At 46.2% G+C, this 23,055-nt stretch overlaps 1 protein-coding gene across 2 annotated transcripts in view; it reads left to right on the top strand.

Moving 5' to 3' along the window:
• Nucleotides 1-742: 742 nt before the first annotated feature.
• Nucleotides 743-23,055, top strand: part of AUTS2 (activator of transcription and developmental regulator AUTS2) — a 1,269,596-nt gene continuing 1,247,283 nt past the window's right edge. For both annotated transcript variants that reach the window (XM_084822994.1, XM_084822993.1), the window contains exon 1: nucleotides 743-1,076. In XM_084822994.1, coding sequence (XP_084679120.1) covers nucleotides 750-1,076 — 327 coding nt within the window. In that variant the 5' untranslated portion in view covers nucleotides 743-749. The remainder of the gene's footprint in view (nucleotides 1,077-23,055) is intronic.

The raw sequence follows: 23,055 nt of genomic DNA, 5'->3' as shown, positions 1-23,055 counted from the left end.
CTTCGAAGGCTTCTTCTGCATAGTCCAGGTGCGTTGGTCAATTACAGCGAGAGCTCGTCTCCTTCTGACTGAATCACGAGGAGATTTCGGGCGTGAAATTGACACGGAGAAACAATCGGAAGCCTGCAACTTCCCTCTCCGATTACCCAAATCATCTCTCGGGCTGGAGAAGGAGTTCTATCGCTTTTTAAATTTATTTCCTTTTTCTTTCTTTCTTTCTTTCTTTCTTGGCATGGTCGCGGCGTTCGATTTTGCAAACATGAAAAGAAGAAAGGAAAACCCTTCTCGTGCAAAGAAATAGTTGTTTTGCCCCACCCCCATGGATTAATTTTTTTAAAGGGGGGGGGTGTCAAGAGACGACCCCCTAACGTCTCTCTGCCTTTGGATCTAGGCATTCCGTTACCCTAATTTATTTCCTGCTGTTGAAGGTAGAAGGAGATATATATATATATATATATATGTAAGGAGACCGGTGTTCAGCCATTACTTTCCTGGGTTTGCTTGGAGGAATCTCTCGACATTATCTGCCCCCCCCCTCGTGCTGACATTCCTTGGGAGTCTCCCTTTTTGCCCCCCTCCCCGTGCTTCCTCCCCCCCCTCCTCTCCGTCTCTTTCTCTCCCTCCCTATTCCACCGGGGGGAGGTGGGGGAACCGAAGTTGGAGGGGTGGGGGGAGAAAGAGGGAGGGATAAGGCAGGAAAGAGGGAGTAGTGCGGGTGTGTGTGTGTGGGGGGGTGCGAATAAAGAGCCATGGATGGATCCACACTCTGCAACGGGTTTCGCAAAAAGCGGCGATCCAGATCGCAGCGCGACCGGGAAAGGCGATCCAAACGCGGATTACAAGGTGCTTCTGGGGGCGCATTGGTGGCAACTCCTCCCGGAGAGCTTCGGAGGACCCGAAGGTCTTCCATCCTTTCTTCCTCCGGCTCGGATCTTGAAAACAATGGCACGCCACGGCTCCCACCGTCGTCCCGACCCAAACCCCCCAGGAGGAAGAGGAGGGAATCTTCCTCCCCAGAAGAGGACATCATCGACGGCTTTGCCATGGCCAGCTTTGTCACTCTGGACGCCTTGGAGGTAATGACACCCCCCCCCCAATTCCCCCATCCCCCCCCCGCACCGCTTAGATGACTGGGCTATAAGGAATCTGAGGGGGGGGGGACGACTGTGGTTGCCTTATTGTTCGCTGGTGGGGGAATGGCAGCAAAGGGGTGTGGAGAGGAGCGACTCCGCTCGTGTTGGGATAACAATGCAGCGCTGACTCCCCCGCCGCCTTTCCCCAAATATTTATAGATCGGCGTGGCATGTGTGCGTTAAGTCTATTTTTGTTTTCGCTGTAGTCGGATGGATGCGCTGATTTGGGGACTTGACGGGGGTCCTGCTCTCTCTTTCTCTCTCTCCAGCTGTTGGGGAGTGGTGATGCTTTATGTGGGGTGGGAGGAGGAAAAGGGAATGGGGGTATGTTCCTTGTGACTGAGAGGAAAAGAGGAGGGGCTTAGAGGAACTGGGGGAGAGAATGATGCTTCGCTTTCCTCCTTTATGTTCCAGAAGGTTTTTGTCCCTTGAAAGCATGAATGGAGGGGGAAAAGGGGTGTGTGTGTAGAGAAACAAGTTCTTACTATCATCTGAAGGGTTCCTTGTAAGCACAATTGACAACTATTCTCTCCTTACCCCTCCTTCTTCTCCATCTCCAAAAAGTGCTCTTGTATGTCATGTATGGACTAGTGGAGAATTCTTTTTATACCACCACCTGCATTTTCTCTCTGCATCCCCCCACCTTGAATGGGTGTGTGTGTGTGTGTGGGGGGGAATCGATAAGAGACACATCAGATCACGGGAAGAAAGAACTTGCCTTGACGTTGATTCTTGGGGTAGGGGAAGGAAACTTGGGAAGCCACTCTGGAAGAGAATAAGAAGTCTCTCCCCAGCCCTTGCCATGAAGGTGGCATGCAAAAGGAACGGTGGCCATGCAAACATGTGTGATCTCTCCCCCCCTCCACTGCTGAAGTTGACAGTCTAGGATAGGTATCAAATAATCCTCTCCTAGTTTCCATCCCGTTTCTTTTTCCCACACACCCCTGCAGGTTGATTTCTAGGCTTTGTCAGTTTCGTTCTTCCTTTCTGAGTCAATTTCAGCTGATAACTTTTCGGTGTCGGGTTGGAGTTTTGGTTAGTTTCTTTTTAAAATCCTACATACAACTCTTGTTTACATTGCCCTGTCAAGGTTAAACCTTTTAAATCAAGATTTTGTCTCTTGGGTGTGTGTGTTAATCCAATACGTCCCCGCCCCGTTGGTGTAACAAGATATCTAAGGATTCTATTTCTGTCAAACAAATGTCTAGACTATGTACTCACCTGCCTTTAAGCTTAGTAGAGAGAAGCTCTACGTCCCCTCACCCCAATATGTGACAAAAGGGCTCCAGTTCTGATGCTCCTATAAATTCAGAACTTTTGATGTGTCTGGCAAGGTTGTAGTAAAATCACTGAAGTATTTCACTTACCTAGTTGTCCTCTTCCTGGCAGTGGCATCCTATCTTCTCAGTAATCTTGCAAACGCCTCATTTTGACCTGAAAATCAGAGGGATTTAGGTTCGAGGAGAGTGTTTCTCTCTCAAAAAGTTACTGCATTGAGTGTTAACTTCCTGGTGGGCCAATTCCACTTTGCAAACTGTCTGACTTTGCAAAACATCCCTCCTGTAATGTCCTGGTGGCCTTAACTTGATTAAATGCAAATGATGACAATGTCACTGAATCATGGAACATGTGATCAAGAAATATACATTTGTGTGCTTTTATAATTAAAGGGGTTGATATATCTGCCATGTGGTGGTTCCAGGTTTTGGCAAATGTGTTGATTATGTCTGTGTGTTAACTCCCTAGTGCTGCCAGTTAATGGAATTGTTAATGGTCATTGAGTTCAGCTGCTATATATTTAAGCTTTGAAGAGAAATGGCACAGACTTCTGGAATTTCTTGGTGCCGCTGTTTGCATCCCCCCCATACCTGTATATGTAACTTTAAAAGAAGACTAGATGAACTCATGGCAAAGGTGACTATTTATTTTGAAGAGTTATGCTCTATCTTTCAGTCAAAGGATTCTCAAGGTGTTTTACAAGACACAGGTGATAATACCCCCCCCCCAATTTATCTTTCTTTATCTCTCACTCACCCAAAAGCCTTAATCCTCTAGTCCACAGGCCTGATAAGGTCCACATGGCCTGCTGTGCCATGGAGGGGAAAATCACTTCCTTTGATCAACAGCTGCTTGGAGTGAAGAGTTCCCCCCCCCCAGCAGGGCAGGGCCAGGGGAGGAAACTGCTGAGTGATGGTGTTGCTTATTTCTGCAGAGGCTAGCCCTGCTTGCTTGTGAGTAGACCTGCTATTTGAAAGTGCTGCTGAGTGATTCAGTCCTGCTTCCAGCAGGAGCTTGTCCTGCTTACTTCTGAGTAGAGATGTTGCTCATACTTATGACTGAGTAGGCCTGGGATGCTCTTTGAAAGTGCTGCTTAGAGATCCAGGCCCGCTTACTTCTGGGTAGAGGCAGTGCTCATACTTATGACTGAGTAGGCCTGCATAAGCTTGATATTTGGGATGCTCTTTGAAAGCACTGCTTAGAGATCTAGTCCCTCTTACTTCTGGGTAGAGACACTGCTCGTACTTATGACTGAGTAGGCCTGCATAGGCTTCATATTTGGGATGCTCTTTGAAAGTGCTGCTTAGAGAATCAGTCCTGCTTACTTCTGAGTAGAGGCAGTGCTCATACTTATGACTGAGTAGGCCTGCATAGGCTTCGTATTTGGGATGCTCTTCAAAAGCACTGCTTAGAGATTCAGTCCCACTTCTTCTTCTTCTTTTTTGAATCTATATTTTATGTTTATAAGTCAGTCCCAGTTCTGAGTAGACATGCTTCCTACTATAAATGCTCAACAATGGGATTTTGGGCTGGGGTTGGATACTTTGGCCCCTCTGGGATATGGCGCCCCAAATGGAATTCAGTTCTTGGGCTGAAAAAGTTTCCCTGCTACTGGGTAGAACATGCTCCCCTTCTGTTCCGGACTCCCAGGGCAACTGGCATTTGCAGCAGACTGTTCTTTCTAACAGGGAGTAGGGGAAGAAAACTCCCTGCAGCTGCTCTAGCTGATGCATGGAGCCAAGTCTATGAGTAGATAGTGTCTGGAGTAGCTACATAGAACAGCCATGTGATGCAGGGGGTATGGGACAGCGGAGGATGGTTATTTCCTTCACACCTTGCTCGTGAGCTTCTCAGAAGGACTGGTTGTCCACTGTGGATAGATGGACTCTTTATGTGATCCTGCAGGACTCTTCTTATTTATTATTTTATTTAATGTATTTATATCCCGCCTTTTTTCCTCTTGCAAGGAACCCAAGGTGGCTTACATTATCCTCCTCTCCATTTTATCCTCACAACAACCACCCTGGGAGGTGGGTTGGACTGAGACTCTGTGACTGGCCCAAAGTCACCCAGTGAGCTTCCATGGCCAAGTGGGGACTAGAACCCAGATCTCCTGGCTCCCAGTCCAACACTCTCGCCACTACACTACACTACACTGGCTCTTCTTGTTAAGTAACTGAAAGTAGTATTTGATATACCTAATGGAATGGGCTCTACTCCATGAAAGCTTATACCACAATTAAACTCTTGACAGTGGAATCTTAAGTAGAAAGAAGTCCTGTTGATGTTAATGGATTTTGCTCCTTCGTAAAAGTGCTTAGGATTGCAGCCTCAGTTGTCTTCAGTGCTACAAAACATCTTCTCTGTGTGTTTTTTTAAAAATGTTTGGGAACTTTTAAGGCCACTTTTACTGACATTGGATGGGTGGCGCATGATAACTGTGATATGGAACTGCCACAGTAAACTCAAGACAAAATCCATGGGATGGGATGATCAGGTGGAAATTCTACACCCATCTCAAAGGTTTCCTTCTGAACACTCCCTTCACTGAAGGCCAATCTTTCAACAATGGGTTAAAAGTAGACGGAAGTATAAGAGTCCAGAAATAGAATGTCAGTGGGTGAAATTAGCATGGTGAAATAACAAAACGGATTTGTATCAATAGGTACAGGAGTGCTACCACTAGACAAGAGTGTTAATCCTGCTTAATAGCAAAATTGGTAATATCCGTTATATCTGTGGAATGAATATTTGTGGGTATAAATCCTAGAATAGTAGGGTTGGGAGGGGCCTGCAAGACCCTTGAGTCCAGCCCCCTGCTCAATGCAGGAATCCAGGTCAGAGCATCCCTGACAGATGGCTGTTCAGCCTCATCTTGAATGCCTCCAGTGTGGGAGAGCCCACCACCATCCTAGGTCATGGGTATGGATGCTGTAACTAGGCAGGCTAGCATGGAGCTGCAGCTAGTATGTCAGAACTGGACCAGAGAGTCTTGAGTTCAAATTCTCACTCAGCCATGAAACTCACTGGGTGACTTTGGGCCAGTCATTATCTCTCAGCCTTTCCCCACTGGATTGTTATAAAGATAAAATGGGTGAGGCCATCTACACCACCTTGCGCTCCTTGGAGGAAAGCCAAGAGAAAAATGGAACATAATTCATAATCCACTAAGCCAAAGACTGCCCACCAGTCAAGCAGGGCAGCCCACTCTGCCGTTCCATGACTGGCGTTTTTCTGCCTTCTGGGACAGCAGGGTTGCTAAGCACCTAAAAGGCCACAGTATATGCCTGGTAGGCTTTGTTCACCATGCAGGGTCACAAGTTGTACTGGCCTTGAACTCAGGCATCATTCTGGGAAAACAACTTTTGGACTTGGACCTAAAAGATATGGGTTCAAGTTCCACTCCACCATGGGTTCACTGGGGAACTGTAGGGAATATCGCTAGATGTTTGCCTTAGTCCCTTATGTACAAAGCCTATACCCTCCAACTGTCCTATACCAACTGGCCTATACCCTCCAACAAGATGGAAACAGGGACATGACAGCAGAATTCTCATACCAATGATCACTGCCCCAGCTCCTTCCTGCCTCAGAATCCAAGAGTTGGAAGGGACCTCAAGGGTCATCTAGTTGGAGTTCAACCCTCTATAGATGCAGGAAATCCACTGCTAAAGCATCACTTATAGGTTGCCATGCAGCCTTCAATGAAAGAGAGCCCACCACCTCCCAAGGCATCTGCTTCCCCTGTCAGGCCATTTTTATCAGTCTTTAGCTGAAATCCTTTTTCTTGTAATCTGAATCTGTTGGTTTGGGTCCTACCCTCTCAAGCAACAGAGAACAAATTTGCTTCATTGGCGATGACAGCCCTTCATATATTTGAAGGTGCCTGTCCTTATTGGCTCTTAATCCTATAATCTCCAGGCTAAACATACCCACCTCCTCTTCCAACTCTTTTAAAAACCAAGAAGGTTTTATTTAAAACTAGGCAGGAAAAACAGAATTGACCTACAAATCTGCTATGAAAAGTTCAACGTGAGTTTCACCTAGGGATGGATGGAACGTGTTCATTCCATCTGTGTTTTATGGATTGTCTTTTGGTCGGTCGTCTGCCCATTGATGGAATTGATTTTTTTTTTTAAGTTTCTGAATTTGCGCAATTTCACATGTGCAAAAATGTGCCAGGTCCCCTCAAATGCACATTTTCATGCTTTAGTCTACAGGGAAATGCACATGTTTGGCCGGGTGTGTGTGTATATTTTTCTACGACAAAATTTGTGCAAAATTCCCAATGGTTAGAAAAATGGTTTGCAAGCCCGCAGAATCCACCTGATGGGAAAAGCTGGTCCGCTGCAGGATCCATGGGTTGGATTCATAAAAATCTGAACTCATTTCGTTCTGTTGCAGACTTCTCTGACATCCCTAGTTTCACCAGCATGTAAAATAGCAGATAATGCACCCACTTCATGTGAATGTTCATTTACATTAGAGCCAAGATGCTTCCGCTACCAGCTGTATCTCAGATAGATGTAGATGTGTATAAAATATAGAACTGAGGCAGGAGACTGAGGGTGTGGTCCTATGCACTTACTGGAGTAAGCTCTATTGAACACAGTGGGACCTACTTCTGAGTAAACATGCGTCAGATTGCTTTGTGGGTCCTGAAAAAGAATCACCCCAGCAACTCACTCTTACGAGAACTACACGTTCTATAAGGTTAGTATGTTGTATCACAAGTAACGAGAGAATTGTTGTATCTTAAAGACTAATGAATCCATTATGACATAAATTCATTATACCACAGCCCACTTCATCAGATGCCTGACATGTTACCCTGGCATGGCTGGTACACACATGGGCAATGGCAGGGGATGGGATTTTAAGTTACAAGGTTAGTGATGGGGCTGTTAGGGCAGACTCTGGAGCTGACGGCCAAGGCCCCACTCAACAGCATGAGTAGGAGACACTCCCCTACCCCATGCTGGCTTATTTATTTATTTATTTCATTTCTATACTGCCCAGTAGCCGAAGCTCTCTGGGCGGTTCACAAAAATTAAAACAAAACGGCACACAATAAAACAATTTAAAATATATAGAACATTAAAACCACAGTAAACAATACAACCACAATAAAACCTAGCAGCAGTGCAGATTTAAATTACAGATCTAAAACAGCAAAGCTGAAAGTCTAAAAAGCTAAAATGCCTGGGAAAATAAAAAGGTCTTCACCTGGCGCCGAAAGGAATACAGTGTAGGTGCCAGGCGAACCTCACTAGGGAGCTCATTCCACAGCCGGGGTGCCACAGCAGAAAAGGCCCTCCTCCTAGTAACCACCTGCCTCACTTCCTTTGGCAGGGTCTCACGGAGAGGGGCTGCTGAGGATGATCTTAAGGTCTGGGCAGGCACATATGGGAGGAGGCGATCCTTCAGATAACCTGGCCCCAAGCCATTAAGGGCTTTAAATGTTAATACCAGCACTTTGAATCTGGCCTGGAAATGGCTTACCACATTTTAAAGCAAGTGAATCGATGCACATTACCATCTAAAGACAACTTCACGTACCTAATGGGCCAGGGAAGCTTATGCCAATAATGAATGTATTCATCTTTTAAAATACCACAAGGCTCTTTTACTAACAAAACAATTAGGCAGGTATCCCGCAAAGGCAAAAATGGAGAGTGTTTAACCAAACTGGGAGAACCTCAGAGGCTCCTAGTATGTAACAATGACTTTTTTTTTAAAAAAAAAAAGTTGCTCAGCTTTGGGGAGAGACAGTCATTTAAATAAGCGAGACTTAGTGATTTGGCCTAGCAAGTGTATGGTGGAGTAGGAACCTGAACCCTAAATCCAAGGGTTCCAAGTAATATATCTTGACTTCAGCAAAGCTTTCGACAAAGTGCCCCGTGATATCCTGCATAGGATATTCTATGATTCTGTGACGCGACCCATGAGAATTTCACCTAATTGTCTTCTCCTTTGCGAACGTTTCCTAAAGCAATTTCTTCTCTGTCAAGCTGAATGAGAATGGCTGAAATGAATGTGGAAGAAACTTTTGACAGTGCTATACTGGCATGGAAAGTATAACCACTTGATGAAGGTAATCCATAAGTATAGGAGCTTACCAGTAGCCCTCTACATGAATTCTTCTCATGCATAAGGCTAATGTATGGATCTTGAAGTGTGGCTAGTCAGACCCCAGTATCCCTCTGGCTCGTAGAATATGTGCATGTTGGCCGCTTCACCTTTATTAGTGCAGAAAATTAATTTTGTTAATAGTCCTGAGTGCAGGACACGGAAGAAGGGGCTTCAGTTCCAGGAAGCCGGATTCCGGCTGACCATCAGGAAAAACTTCCTGACTGTTAGAGCAATATGACAATGGAGCCGATCACCTAAGGAGGCGGTGGGCTCTCCCACACTGGAGGCACTCAAGATGAGGCTGCACAGCCATCTGTCAGGGATGCTCTGACTTGGATTCTTGTATTGAGCAGGGGGTTGGACTCGATGGCCTTACAGGCCCCTTCCAACCCTACTATTCCATGATTCGATGATTCTGTGTTCCTTTGGTGAAACTTGCAGCAGTATGTTTCACCAGCGGATACAGAGGGAAAGAAGCCCACCCAGCCTCCTTCCTCCTGGCTTCCTGAAATCAAGCAAAAGCTGTGGTGGGTAGGTGTGTTTTTAATATGGTCTTTGAATATTAGTGACTGTTGTGTCCTCACTTTTAGAAAAAGCAAAGAAGAGTTTCTCCACTAGAGTTGCTGGAGAAATCTGCTGTAGACCAAAATGAAGCTGAATTCCCAGGAATCTGATCTCTGGATTACTCAGTGGACCAGCACTCCCTCTTACCCAGCGTATGCCAGGTAGTAAAGGCCACAAATGCTGTATATAGAAAAAGAGCTTAACGGCCACAAGTGCTGTAAACGATGTAATTTTCAATGGTGATTTTCTCACAATAGGCTAATAGTGGCTGCCATTAGCGTATCACACCTTTTAGACAGCCAGAAAGCTGCCTTACGAACTAGGGTGGGTGCACCAGGACTTCAGGGAAATCTGTGGGGCCCTAAGTGGCCCAGATTTCCTCAGGGCTCCCCTCTAGACCAGACATCAGGGGGTTCACCCATCCCTACTCCCTACTGGTTGCCATGTGCAGGTCAGCGGCATGCTCAGAAGTCCTTATGAAGTAACTTTTTTGCACATCGCTTTGGAAAGGAGCCTGTCAAATCCTCATTAGGCCTATTTGGATGTTCTAATCTCCCAGGCCATTAGAGTCATGTGAGGGAGAGGTAGGTGACCACAGTAGCTCTGCCTGTCAGGGGTGTTTCTGAGTGCAGGGAGTGGGATAGCAGTTCAGATTCTGAAGGAGAACCATCAGACATGGGGGAGGTGTTTTCCCAGGCTAGTCCAGATATGAGTAGGCTTGCTTCTCAGGTTACAAATGTACAGATGGCTGAGCTTGAGGGTCCCTCCTCACCCCACCCCCGTGAGAAGCAGCAGACAGAAGGTTGACCTAATAGCTGCCAGGCACAGAGCAAAGAGAGAGAAGGTGGGGGCGGAACTTAGATGGTCTACCCGGTTGGCCTTGCATGAGAAGCTGCGCTTAGAGGCCTCACAAGAAGAGAGGGACCTCCCTGCCCCTTAAGTTAGGCTAGCGAGACCACCTCCGTCTTCAAACAGCGGGCAACTCTGGTAAATTCCATTTGGATCCCCTGAAGGCATTCTTTGTAGATGGAGAGTTTATCTGAGAATTTGCATCTGTACGACCCTGTGAAGTAATGGATTAAAAACTGTAGACTGAAGCCTCTCGTCTGTGTATGCTTGGGCACTGAAGCGAAGTTGGGGCTAAGAGAATTGTGGCACTGCCCTCTCCATCACCATCTCCCCTCCATAGGTTAGGAACATAAGAAGAGCCCTGCTGGATCAGACCGAAGGCCTAACCAGTCCAGCTTTCGTTCACACAGTGGGCAACCAGCTGCCCACGGGAAATCCACAAGTAGGTCATGAATGCAACAGTACCTTCCCAGTCATGTTCCCCGACAACTGGTGCGCATTGCTATACTGCCTCTGACATTGCAGCTAATATATTGCTGACGTGACTACTAGCCATTGATTAGTAGCTGGGGGGAGAATGCTTGCAGCTGGAGCTTGGTGTACTCATGCAGGCTGCTTGCACCATCTAGAACCCTGATCTTCCTGCGTTCTAAGTTGTGCATGGAGCCTACAAGAGCAGAGCAGCCTCCTGGCTGCAAATGTTCACCCTCCAACCGGTGGGGGCAGATGGTGATGAAGGGGATGGAGCTAGCATGGTCCTTCTCCTCTCCCTCAAGTGATTCTAATTGCATGGGGGATTAGAATGCCTGAATAGGGCTTTAGAACTGTGAACGTCAGAAAAGTCCTCCTGGATCAGGCCAAGGCCTCTCTAGTCCATCATACTGTTCCCGTAGTAGCCTACCAGATGCCCCATTGGGCAGCACACAAGCAGAACATGAGTGCAACCCTCCTCCTCATGTTCCCCAGCAACTGATACTGAGAGGCAATATATAGCCATGACTAGTAGCCGTTAATAGTCTTCTCTTCCATTGGGTCAATGTGTCCAGGATTCAGTGCTTACACTTGATCATAGACTCATAGAAGAGTAGGGTTGGAAGGGGCCTACAAGACCACTGAGTCCAACCCCCTGCTCAATGCAGGAATCCAAGTCAAAGCATCCCTGACAGGTGGCGGTCCAGCCTCATCTTGAATGCTTCCAGTGTGGGAGAGCCCACCACCTCCGTAGGTCATTGTTTCCATTGCCATATTGCTCTAACAGTCAGGACGTTTTTCCTGATGTTCAGCTGGAATCTGGCTTCCTGTAGCTTGAGCCCATTCTTCCGTGTCCTGCACTCCGGGATGATTGAGAAGAGATCCTGACCTTCCTCTCTGTGACAGCCTTTCAAGTCCTTGAAGAGCGCTATCCTAACTCCCCTCAGTCTTCTCTTCTCAAGGCTAAACATGCCCAGTTCTTTCAGTCTCTCCTCACAGGACTTTGTTTCATAGGGCTGATCATCTTCATTGCCCTCCCCTGACCCCTCTCCAGCTTGTGTGCATCCTTCTTGAAGTGTGGTGCCCAGAACTGGACACACTACTCCAGATGAGGCCTAACCAGTGCTGAGTAGATGACCTCTTCGCAACTGCCTCCATGTTGTACAGGCCCTGCAGAAGAGAGTTCATCATTTGGACTTCGTCTGTGTTGTACTATAATGCAAGTCTGTTCATTCGCATTGGCTAATTGTTCTCCCAGAGAAAGTGCAACACAATCTCCAGGCGCATGAACAAATGTTCAGCAGGATGCTCGCTCACTCGCTTTCCAAATCTGCATTATATCATTCCACCCACTGAGTGAATATAATTGTAAGCAGTTGTTCAATTACATTTGATGTGATCCAGCCAGATGTTGCTTGTAGTTATTCTGTGCTCTGAACAGAGGAGGAAGAAAAGTGATGTAAGCTATTGAAATAAAATAAAATCAGCCAGTTATATTTGGCCCCCATTTTCAAAATATGTAAAGCATGATGCTGGCTGACAGAAATACAAGTTATTCCATAATTACTAGAACTATGTTTAAATTTGAAGATAATGCTTATTGGGCTTCCTTCATAATATGCATTTATTTTTTAACTGAACATATGAATGTAAATGTAATTTATAGTTTTGGTTGTTATGTTGATTTTGTTTTGGAAATTCCAAAGCTGCTAGAGTTGGTGCTGTGCCGAACCCTACCCCCTATTTTTGGGAACTTTTTCTCTCCCTGCGAAAGAGGCATTGTGTTTTCTGCCTCTTTTGCAGGGAAGGGAAGAATTTTTGAAGAATGTTGTCCTTGGGGAGCGGGACTGGGGTTTCCACATAGCTTTTTAAATGTAGGTGATTCTTGAGGCATCTTTCTGGTTTCTTTCTTCTTCTTTTTTTTTTAAAGACACCTCCTGTCAGTCTCCTGCAGCCCAGGACTCCAGTTGGGAGTTCTTCGGGAATGCCTGTTGGATAGGGCAGGCTCACATGGTCTCCTGGGAGTTCAGAAAGAGCCAGTGTGGTGCAGTGGCTAGAGTGTTGGACTGGGAGTCAGGAGATGTGGGTTCTAGTCCCCACTTGGCCATGGAAGCTGCCTGGGTGACTCTGGGCCAGTCACAGACTCTCAGCCCCACCTACCTCACAGGGTTGTTGTTGTGAGGATAAAATGGGGAGGAGGAGAATTATGTACACCACCCTGGGTTCCTTAAGGAGGAAAAAGGGGGAGGGGATAGAAATGTAAAAATAAATAAATAACTGCTGGGCTATAGAGGAGTCCTGGGCTCCTGCAAGTGCAGAGTTCCCCCCCAATATTTTAAATAAGAAATAGAAAGAAGACCCCCAAAGAATTGCCTGCACTTAAAAAGGTATGTGGAAATCCTGTCCCCCTCTCCAAGGAGAAAATTCTCTGAAATTCTCACTTCTCCCAGCCTTTTTTGCCAGAGTTTTCATCTCCAACCCGCCCCCCCCCCTTCGGCCCTGCTGAAAATGGAAGAATCCAAATTTGTGGCACAGCGCCACCTAGGGTCAATGGTCCTGCTACAGTTCACCAGGGGAGTAATAAAGGCTGTTCTAGGAAAAACCTGAGAGGGTCTAGCCTCTTTCTCAGAGCAGCTGGGGGAAGGACCAGCACTCCCATGAGGCGGTGTGAAGCAGTCATCTCAGGCAGCAGATGTTAGGAGGCATCAGCAAGGTGTGGGATGAAAGACCTGTGTGCTACAAGGCCTGTTCTGTGCCCCTTACATTAATCTGCTGCCCCCAGGTGCAGTAGAGGACGCTGACCCATCTTCAGTGCTGAAGACAGATTCATCTGCCAGTCCAGTTGGCAGTTGTACATGGAATGAGAGGGCTGCCATTTTGTTCTTTGCTTTAGGCACCAAAATATCTTGGCCCAGCCTCTACTGGGGGGGATCAAAGGCTTGATGCTTCCAGGAAGGAGGGGCAGCGTAAGCTCACTCATGTTGGTTTGGGGGAGTGGTGGGTCTCACCTGGGTTTGGAGTAGGGATGTCGGACATATCCACATTGGACCCAAGTGACTTTGGATTTTCATGAATCCAGCCTGCAGGTTCTGCAACATACCGATGTTTCCCCTGTTGGGCAGATTCCGCCAACTTGCAGACCCTTTTTCTAACTTTCCTGCATTTTGCACAAATATTGTTGGAGTAAAATTGAAAGGGGGGGGGGAGGAACCACCCATAAATGCCTATTTCCCCCATGGGTTAAACTGTGAAAATGTGTATTTTGGGGGAAATTGCACATTTTCACAGATGCACATTTGCGCAAACTTGGAAACAAACAAATATCTGATCCAGTCAATGGGTGGACGACGGAACGAAAGGCGCCGGACAATCTGCGAAACACAGATAGAATGGATTTTACACCATCCGTACATCCCTGGAATGCTAAAGAGTTCATGTGACTCCAATATTTATAAGGGAAATGACCATAACTACCAAGAAAGTGACCTTAGAAAGCTGGATTATGATTATGACTTTCTTCCAAACCATACAGAATTTTGCCAGCCTCTGGGGATCAATGAAACGTCAGATTTCTCCACCACTCTGCAAACTACCTCCCAGAGAAAGGGGGCTTCAACAAATCAATGCATTACTTGCAACAAGGCTCCTATCTAAGTTGGCCAAGTGTCCTACTTTACAGAGACCAGTCCTCTATTTGAAGGGCTGTCCAGTCCACGTCTGGCTGAAAAATTATAGATTCTATAGAATTAGAAGTCAGAGCAGGGGCCGCTGAAGTTGTCTACCAACAACTAAGACCTGGACAGCAGGCTGAGGTGGTGTCATGTTGGAGAAAAGGATGGCTATTAGTCATGATGGCTATGTGCTAGAGAGCGAGTGTGGTGCAGTGGTGAGAGTGTTGGACTGGGAGCTGGGAGATCCGGGTTCTAGTCCCCACTCGGCCATGGAAGCTCACTGGGCGACTTTGGGCCAGTCACACACTCTCAGCCCAACCTACCTCACAGGGTTGTTGTTGTGAGGATAAAATGGAGAGGAGGAGGAGAATGTAAGCCACCTTGGGTTCCTTGCAAGAGGAAAAAAAGCAGGATATAAATGGAATAAATAAATAAATAAATAAATAAATAAATAAATGTGCTACCTCCAGGAATCAGAGGGAGTATGTCTTTGTACACCAGTTGTTGGGGAACATGGGTAGGAGGGCGCTGTTGCACTCGTGTCCTGCTTGTGGTCGACAGCTGGTTGGCCATTGTGTGAACAGAATGCTGGACTAGATGGACCCTTGGTCTGATCCAGCAGGGCTCTTCTTACATTCTTAACTGGTCTGCTCTGCACCCCATAAGCGAAGCTGTTGCCCTCAGATGTGGCGGAGGATACTGGCTCAAGACCAGTGTTAAAATAAGGTTCAATTGCCAGTCCAGATGCTTTTATACATGGACTTGCAGGTAGTGTCATCTTATCCTTCAGTTCAGTCTTGGGCTGGCCCTGATCTGTAAGGTGACACAGAACTCTGCTCGTGGGCGCTTGCGCAACAGACTATTGTGGCCATCCCTCTGGAAATGTTTCCTTTGAGGGGGAGTTGTAGTATCTACCATTCACTGAGTGCTGTACAAAGATCAAAAACAAGACAGCCCTCCCTGGCAGACTTAGAATGGAAAAGACATGGCCCAAAAGGAAAAGGAGGCACAGTAGGGGGAGGGACAAGTTATCTTAGGCATCAGTTCCTAAAGTCCCCGACCCTATTAATGCAATCCCAATTGCTTTAAGGGGAAGAAGGGTGTGGTAACTAGCTCTGCCCCCCCACCCACAGTGGAGGGTGGTGGCTCTGATGTCAGTGGGGCGATGAACCTGCCCCTGGTTTCGGTCAGAACTCTAAAGGAGGTGTCCAAGGTGTGGAAGTACCTTGGAGAGCTCCTTCAGAGTTCTGACTGAACCCTGGAGTGGATTTCCTGCCCCACTAACATCAGAGCCACCAGCCTTCCCTGCTTAAATCTAATTTACTTGAGAGTAAATCTGCTCCTTACCCCATCATGTTTGTGTCTCTGTCTATGCACTGGGGGGGGGGGGCTGCCTGGTTACAGCATGGAGTCTGTTGCACTCTCATAGGCTCTAGCAATGGGTGAGAACGTTGCTTCAGTTCAGTTTTGATAGCCATCACAAAGTTCCTTCTGTTTGGGACAAAAAGAAGTGGGGATTAAAACATTTCAAATGTGGGAGACATGAATGCTGTCAGATTCGGCCGTGCCAGTTTATATGAATGGATGCAAGTTCGCAAATGATTATTACGAGGTAAATGGAAATAGGATGCATCTTACGGCGGAGGGGAGGGCTATGACCAGGCATCCTGTGGGCCTGTTGCTAAATCGGCTGTTCAGGTGCTAACGTTTGGTCAGCAACTTCAACCCCTGCTGCTCTCCTGCCTTATGGTTCTTTTTCTTGAAGCTGGGCTTGGACTGAACAGCACTTCAAATAGAGGATGCCCTCAAAGGGAAGGCAGTCCCCGCGAGAGCCCTTCAAACAGAGGACTGTTCTCTGTGAAGTAGGACATTTGGCCACCCTATCTGTAGATCAGAAGTAATGCTACTGTTGTATTAGGAGGAGGATGGTCGTGGTGGGGACCAGAATATCAGAAGGAAGAGCGAAGAAATACACCGAGGGAAAGGAAAGGAACATGCTGAAGGGCCAGCATAGTTCCAAGATTGAGTTACAGCATGGAGATCAGTAGAGGGGAGAATATAAAGGACTAGATCTGAACAGTGAGAACCAGAATAAAAAGGTAGTGAGTGAAAATGGAACTTTCCAGGCAGATCTCTTGCTCTGTATGTAAATCTCACCAAGCAGGAACTCTATGAACAGGAACTCAGCAGAAGGGAACATCAGTTCAGCAAAATCTCACTGCTTCTTTAAAAATAAAAATAAAATAAAGCTTCCTGTGTCTTCGCCTTTGTGGATTAGAGAATGCGTGAACCAGTGTTTCTGTACTCACTGAGTGGCCTCTTTAAAACACGCATGCTCGCTCGCTCGCTCTAGGCCTGTTCCTTTTGGTTTGACTATGAGACCTTCTGTAGCCCACTCGGGAGCTGACCTGGAAGCCGTGCAATTATCTCCAGCTAAATTAGTAGTTTGATCTTCATTTGAAGCGGAACAATACATTTGAGTCGGATAAACCTTATTAAAAATAGCCAAAGCGCTCAAGTTCCCGCAGAAGTCTCCAATGTAATTAATAAAAATGGAATTTGGAATTTGTCGGTCGAAATGCAGAAATGTTTAACTCTCCCTCCATTCTTCGAGCAGAGCTTTCGGATAGATGGGTCAAACTGTACCTTTGTGTGTGTGTGAGTGTGTGTGTGTGTGTGTGTGTTTTAAGGTTTCATAATCTTGTAGGAATGCTCAGGTCTCCAGTTGGGTTGCTTTGGACGGGCTGTGGGTTTCTGAGTGCTGCAAACTGCCATCCGTGTACACTTTTCTCTTATAAAGAAGAAAGTTAGTAAGATGTAGGAACCGAGAGTATTGTACTATGATTGGGAGAGCGGGGTTCAAATCCTCACTCAGCCATGAAGCAATCTGGGTGACTCTGAGTCAGTCCCTCGGCCTATCCTGCCTCACAGGGCGGCCACTTATTTTTATTGCTATGACTGATTGATTATCACATTTAGGACCTCGGAGTGGCCTGCACGGTTCTTCTCCCTCCTGTCCCACCCTCGCAATGACACAGTGGCATAGGTTAGGCTGATAGATAGGGAGTCGAGCTAGCCAGCAGATTGTCGGTGTTTTCTTTAAAAAAAAAAAAAAAAAAAAGCACAAACGACGGCCTCAATTTGTGCAAATTAAGCACAATTCAGTGGCAATTTGTGCAATTTACCCAGATTTACATAAATTGTGGCTGTAATTTGCACAAATCTCTTATTTGCTCAATTACAGCTGCAACACACACAATGTGGAAACAGTTCTCAGAGTTTGGGGAAAACGTGTGACTTTTCTCACACATGCAAGCTGAGTTGGGCATGCTGTGGAGCTCCGATGAGCCCCCAAAGGGCTGGATTTCCCAGTGACGGACATCCCTAATAATGAGTAGCCAAGGTCAGCCCTGTTAGCTTCATGGCTAGATGGGGATTTGAATCGAGGTCTTCTCAGTCATAGCCCAGTACTCTAACCACTAGCTAATACTTATGCATTGCCAAAAAAGAGGGTAAAAGAGGACATGGTTTGCATATTTATGTATTCATTACGTTCCCATACCACCCAATAGCCAAAGCTCCTGGGTGGTTCAACATCATAACATTTGTATATGCTAATTACATAAATATATCCCCATTTAGAACTTATTATTGTAACGTAAATTAAATATTAGAGCTCATGATAGGGGAAGTAAGTGATCTGTGTGCTTGCGTAGTCCGCTGCTCTCATCTTAACAACCGGTGATGGGTAACTGTAAGGTCTCTGTCTGCTCTCTGTTCTTAAGATTATTTATCTTTAATCTGGACTTGGACCGAACAGCGCTGCAAATAGAGCGTACCCTTAGATAGAGGATTGTTGTCTGTTTGTAAAGTAGGGTACATGTGATTGGAAGACCTAGATTCTTAGTGCTGTTTTGAAACTGTCCTTCAATTTCTTGGAAGTTTTCTTCCCCTGCAAAAGGGGTTTCTCTTTTTCTGCCTCTTTCTCACTTCAAAATATCTTTTGGTGGTGTTTTTGAGGTTATCTTATCATGTGCGTGTGTATGATTTCTGTTTGCATGTTTGTATTTTATATTAGATACAATGTTGTATTTTTAATTTGTCAGTTGCCTAGAGAGCTTTGGCTATTGGGTGGTACAGAAAGGTAATAAATGAAAATGAAATTTAAGGTGGCTGAGGGTCCTGTGTATGTATGTTTTCCTTCCTATTTCACCTCTCTCCAGTGCTCTGCAACCTCTCTGACTGCCCAGGCTTTTCAATCTTTTTTTCTTAAAAAAAAAAAAAAAAAGGCCCATGGGTGGAACTGCTGGCTGGGGAATGCTGGGAGTTGTAGGACTTTTGCCTGTCTAAGCATGCATAGGATTGCACCCTAAATAACTCTTTTGAGACCTCAGTTCTGAGCACCAATAGAAACCTACAGACAATGCCAGCTGTTGGTAAGGAAATGTATCAGCATTATCATTTTCTAAAAAAATTTAAGTCAGAGGGCTAGGACATTTTTGTGTAAAATCTGTTCCATCTGTCTTCCATGGATTGTCAGGCGCTTTTCATTCCATCATCCGCCTGCCCACGGAACTGGATTTTTTTGTTTCCAAATTCACACAAATGTGATTTTGTACAAATTTGCACATGTGGAAATTGAAATTCGCATGTGCATGAATGTGCAGTTCCCCTCCCCCAATGTGTATTTGTACGTTTTAGCCTATGAGAGGAAATGCACATTTTTTTTAATTGCAATTTATTATGATGAAATTTGCACAAAATTTGGGAAAATGAGAAAAACGGTCCAGAAGTTGGTGGAATATGTCTGACGGGGGGAAAGATGGTCCACTGTGGGAATCCATGGGTAGGATTCTTGAAAATCCAAACTCATTTGGTTCCATTGTGGATTTCTCCAACATCCCTAGGCACCTTGGTGGGTTCCAAGAAAAGTATCTGAGAGCACACTGATGGCCAGAGAACCATGTTGGCTACCTCCTGGAATACATGATGTCATATATATAGTCTTTTTCCAACCTTGCTGTCTTTGCTTTTTGCCAGCAGGTTGTGGTGTAAGCAGGTTTAGAACATTTATAGTCTTTGGGGAAGCCTCCCCTGCTTTAAAATGGATACTAGGAAAATCTGTTCTGTAAGTAATGAAAAAAATAACTAATGCCGGGTAGAGCTTTTGTTTTCCCCGAACACCAGAATGTACTGTGACAGGAACCATGGCTTTTGATAGGTCTTTGTTACTCCAGCTTGCTTTTAAGGGAATGAATTTATTAAGGACTCTTAATTGTTTTTTCCCCCTTCTCTCTGCTGGGAAGCTTAGTCTTGTCTGGGAACATCACATATTTAGGAGATGGATGTTTTCAATTTGCATGGGAAATGTCGGGAATGAACCACCAGGAATCCCTGTGATGTAAGCCCCGCAGAAAATTGTGGGAGGTGTGGGAAAAGAGTTATGTGCAGAGGTGGGGTGCCCTACTTTACACAGAACAGTCCTCTGTTTGAAAGGATGTCAGAGGAGAGTCCTCTGTTTGAAGGCGCCCCCTATTTGAAGGGCTGTCCAGTCCAAGACTAGTTTAAAGTTAAAAGGGGAGGGGGGTGTTCTTGAAGTTGCCCTTCCACTGTTAGCTAAAGCTAACAAAGAAGGGGAACCCCATGATGAATGGTGAGGGGGTTCTCCCAGGCATTTGGCAGCATAAGTTTTAATTGATCCTGGGTTGTCTTATGGTTATGGTTGTTTGCTTGAGATCATAGAATCATAGAAAAGTAGGGTTGGAAGGTGCCTATAAGACCATCTAGTCCAACCCCCTGCTCAGTGCAGGAATCCAAGTCAGAGCATCCCTGACAGGTGGCTGTCCAGCCTCGTCTTGAGTGCCTCCACGGTGGGAGAGCCCACCGCCTCCCTAGGTCATTGGTTCCATTGTCGTATTGCTCTAACAGTCAGGACGCTTTTCCTGACGTTCAGCCGGAATCTGGCTTCCTGTCACGTGAGCCCATTCTTCTGTGTCCTGCGCTCTGGGATGATTGAGAAGAGATCCTGGCCTTCCTCTCTGGGACAACCTTTCAAGGACTTGAAGAGTACTTGAAAGTACAAGATTGCTTGTTTGAAGTTGTTTTAGATATATGTTCTCTTGTGTATATTGTCTGTTTGTGTGTGTGTGTGTGTGTTAATGTAAATGGCTTTTAATCTCTGCATCCCGTATTTTTTAATGTTTTTAATCTTTGTAAACTGCCCATAGAGCATTGGCTACTGGGTGGTATAGAAATGTAAACAACAACAACAACAACAATAATAATAGATAAAACCCCGGATGTTTTATGCAATGAAAGAAGTGTTATTCAGTGTTTCAGACAGAAGTCTTTTCTAGTCTTGCTATTTGAGATCACTTTAGTTCCATTTCCCCCAGCCTGGTGCCCTCCTGCTTCTCATGATGGGAGTTGGAGGACACATCTGGATGGCACCAGGTTGGGGAATGCTGCTTCATTTGGAGATGCTTTGGATGGAAGAAGGGACCTTCTGTTTGCAAAGCATTTGCTCTGCTACTCATCTATGGCTCCTGTTGTTAAAGGCCTCTTTGCACTGAGTCCTGTCTTTCCTCTAAGGGGAACCTTTTGCCTTGGTATTGTACCACAGCTACCATCATCCCTGGCCACTGACCGTGCTGGCTGGAGCTGATGGGAACTGGAGTCCAACAACATCTTGAGTTGGTTCCTCACCCTTGAGTTGAGGAATCTTGAGTTGGTTCTTCACCCTTGTAAGGGTACATGGCAAGTGTAAGATGGACTAATATCTGAAGCTGCCTGATTCTGAGTCAAACCATTGGTCCAGAAAGCCCAGCATTCACTCAGACTGACAGTGGCTGGATTCAGATAACATGCTAACCCACACTCAGTGGTTGACTTTGGGTTGTTTTAAATCGTGGGTCGTTTGTTGAACCCTGGGTTAGCATGCTGTCCAAACTGAGGACATTTTCTGCAGGGTAGCTTCTTAAGCTGGGCACCAATGGCCTCTCAAAATTCTCCAGCCTATTTGTGGGCAGAGCAATTGTGGGGGACAGTTTCACCAAATTTATCCTACGGGAGGAGAAATTCTCCAACACTTTCTCACAGATAAGGTTCGCTATTGGCAGGGGTTGTAGCACAGGTTCTTTCTTTTTTCCTAAGGGCTTTTGGTATATTGCACTGCTTCTGTAGGTGGCAACAGCATCCACGGTGGTGAGGCTTCCACATTTTTGAGGAGGAATTTTGAATTTCTTTTGGTGGAATTTTTGAGTTTCCCTAATCACTACAAGGTGGCCGAGGGTGCTGTGTGTGTTTTCTTTCTCTCTGTTTCACATCTTTCCATGGCTCTGCAGCCTCCCAGGCCACCTGCACTTCCTGAACTGAAAAAGCGCCATGGGAGGAATGGCCTCATGATGTCTTCTTCATGATGGCTTTAACTGAAGTGCGGGAAGCCGAGGAGGCTACAGGCTGCTGCAGAGATGATTGTACAATGACAGGACATTCATGCACATTCCTCAGCTACCTCATACGTAAGGTAAGCTCAAGAACCCCACACCCAACCCATGAGAATTTCTCCAAAATGTCTCCTCCTTTGAATTTCTTTTCAAAAGCCATTTCTTTTCTATCACATTGAGTGAGAATGGTGAATGAAAGAAAGAAAGAAAGAAAGAAAGAAAGAAAGAAAGAAAGATGTGGGAGACATTTTTGGCACAGCACTATTGTTAACATACAGTGCGGCTTATTAACCACGCTGAACAACCCAACAACAAACCAGGGGTTTTCAAGGTGGCTTGTTCGAGAAAAGTAAGCCACAATGTATGGTTAACAAGCCACCCTGCAGAAAATATCCTGGGTTCAGATCACACACTAACCCACGGTTCTACAAACAACACGGCCAATGGCTCAGGGAGAAAGTGGCCTTTCCTTGCCTGCTGTCTGACATCATCTATATATTGGAGATGCCAAGAATTGATCTAACCCCCCTTTAAAGTAGGGATGGTGGAGAATTCCGCCATGGACCAGCTCCTACCTGCCTCCAGTGGGTCCGGAACTGGCTGCTGCTGTCCGCCGTCCTGTCTGCGGCTGCGAATGGCGTCCTGCATAGTGGACGCCATTTGCATTGCTGCTTTAGCCGTGATAGGCTACGTAAATACTTACATAGCCTATCACAGCTAAAGCGGCGACGCAAATGGTATCCGCTATGCCATTTGCGTCCCTGCTCTTTGCTGTGATAGGCTACGTAAATATTTACGTAGCCTATCACGGCAAAGCAGGGATGCAAATGGCGTCCCCTACGCAGGACGCGATCTGCGGCCGCAGTCTGGCAGTGGACAGAGGTCCGGCTGCCGGAGGCCCCAGCCGGCAGCTCCATGGACTCACTGTGGAGCGGAGCTGGCTGGGGAGGATTCTGGGGGGTGGGAGGAATGGATCGCCTCCCCCATTGAGGATTCTGGGGGGAGGAACAGATGGCTTCCCCCCCCCAGCGGACCCCTGGTGGACGCAGGTAAGTGTGGTTTCATACACCCCTACTTTAAAGCCATCCAAATTGGTGGCCATCACTACATCTTGTGGTAGCGAATTCCATAGCCTGACTCTGCGATGTGTTAAGAAGTCCTTCCTTTGATTGGTCCTCAATCTCCCACCAATCACCTTCATAGGATGACCCCAAGTTCTAGTATTGTGAGAGAGGGAGAAAAATGTCTCCCTATCCACATTCTCCACCGCATGCATCATTGTGTACACCTCTACCATGTCTCCCCTTACCTTCCTTTTTTCCAAGCTAAACAACACCTGTTGTTGTAACCTTCCTTCATAGATGAGTTACTCCAGCCCCTTGATCATCTTAGTTGGATCTGGGCCCATAGAGTCCTACAGCAGCTCTGATTCTGAGGAAGAGATACAATCCGTGGGAGAGGAACCCACTTGTTTTTCAGAGGTGCAGCTGGAGGGAGAGCCCCCCCCCCCGC

The sequence above is a fragment of the Heloderma suspectum genome, chromosome 16 (genome assembly GCF_057233095.1).
Source record: "Heloderma suspectum isolate Gila_16-S chromosome 16, 16-S_ref, whole genome shotgun sequence".
In the NCBI taxonomy this organism is placed as follows: Eukaryota; Metazoa; Chordata; class Lepidosauria; order Squamata; family Helodermatidae; genus Heloderma; species Heloderma suspectum.
Note: the sequence above shows the minus strand (reverse complement) of the source record. Positions and strands in the feature narration are given on the sequence as shown.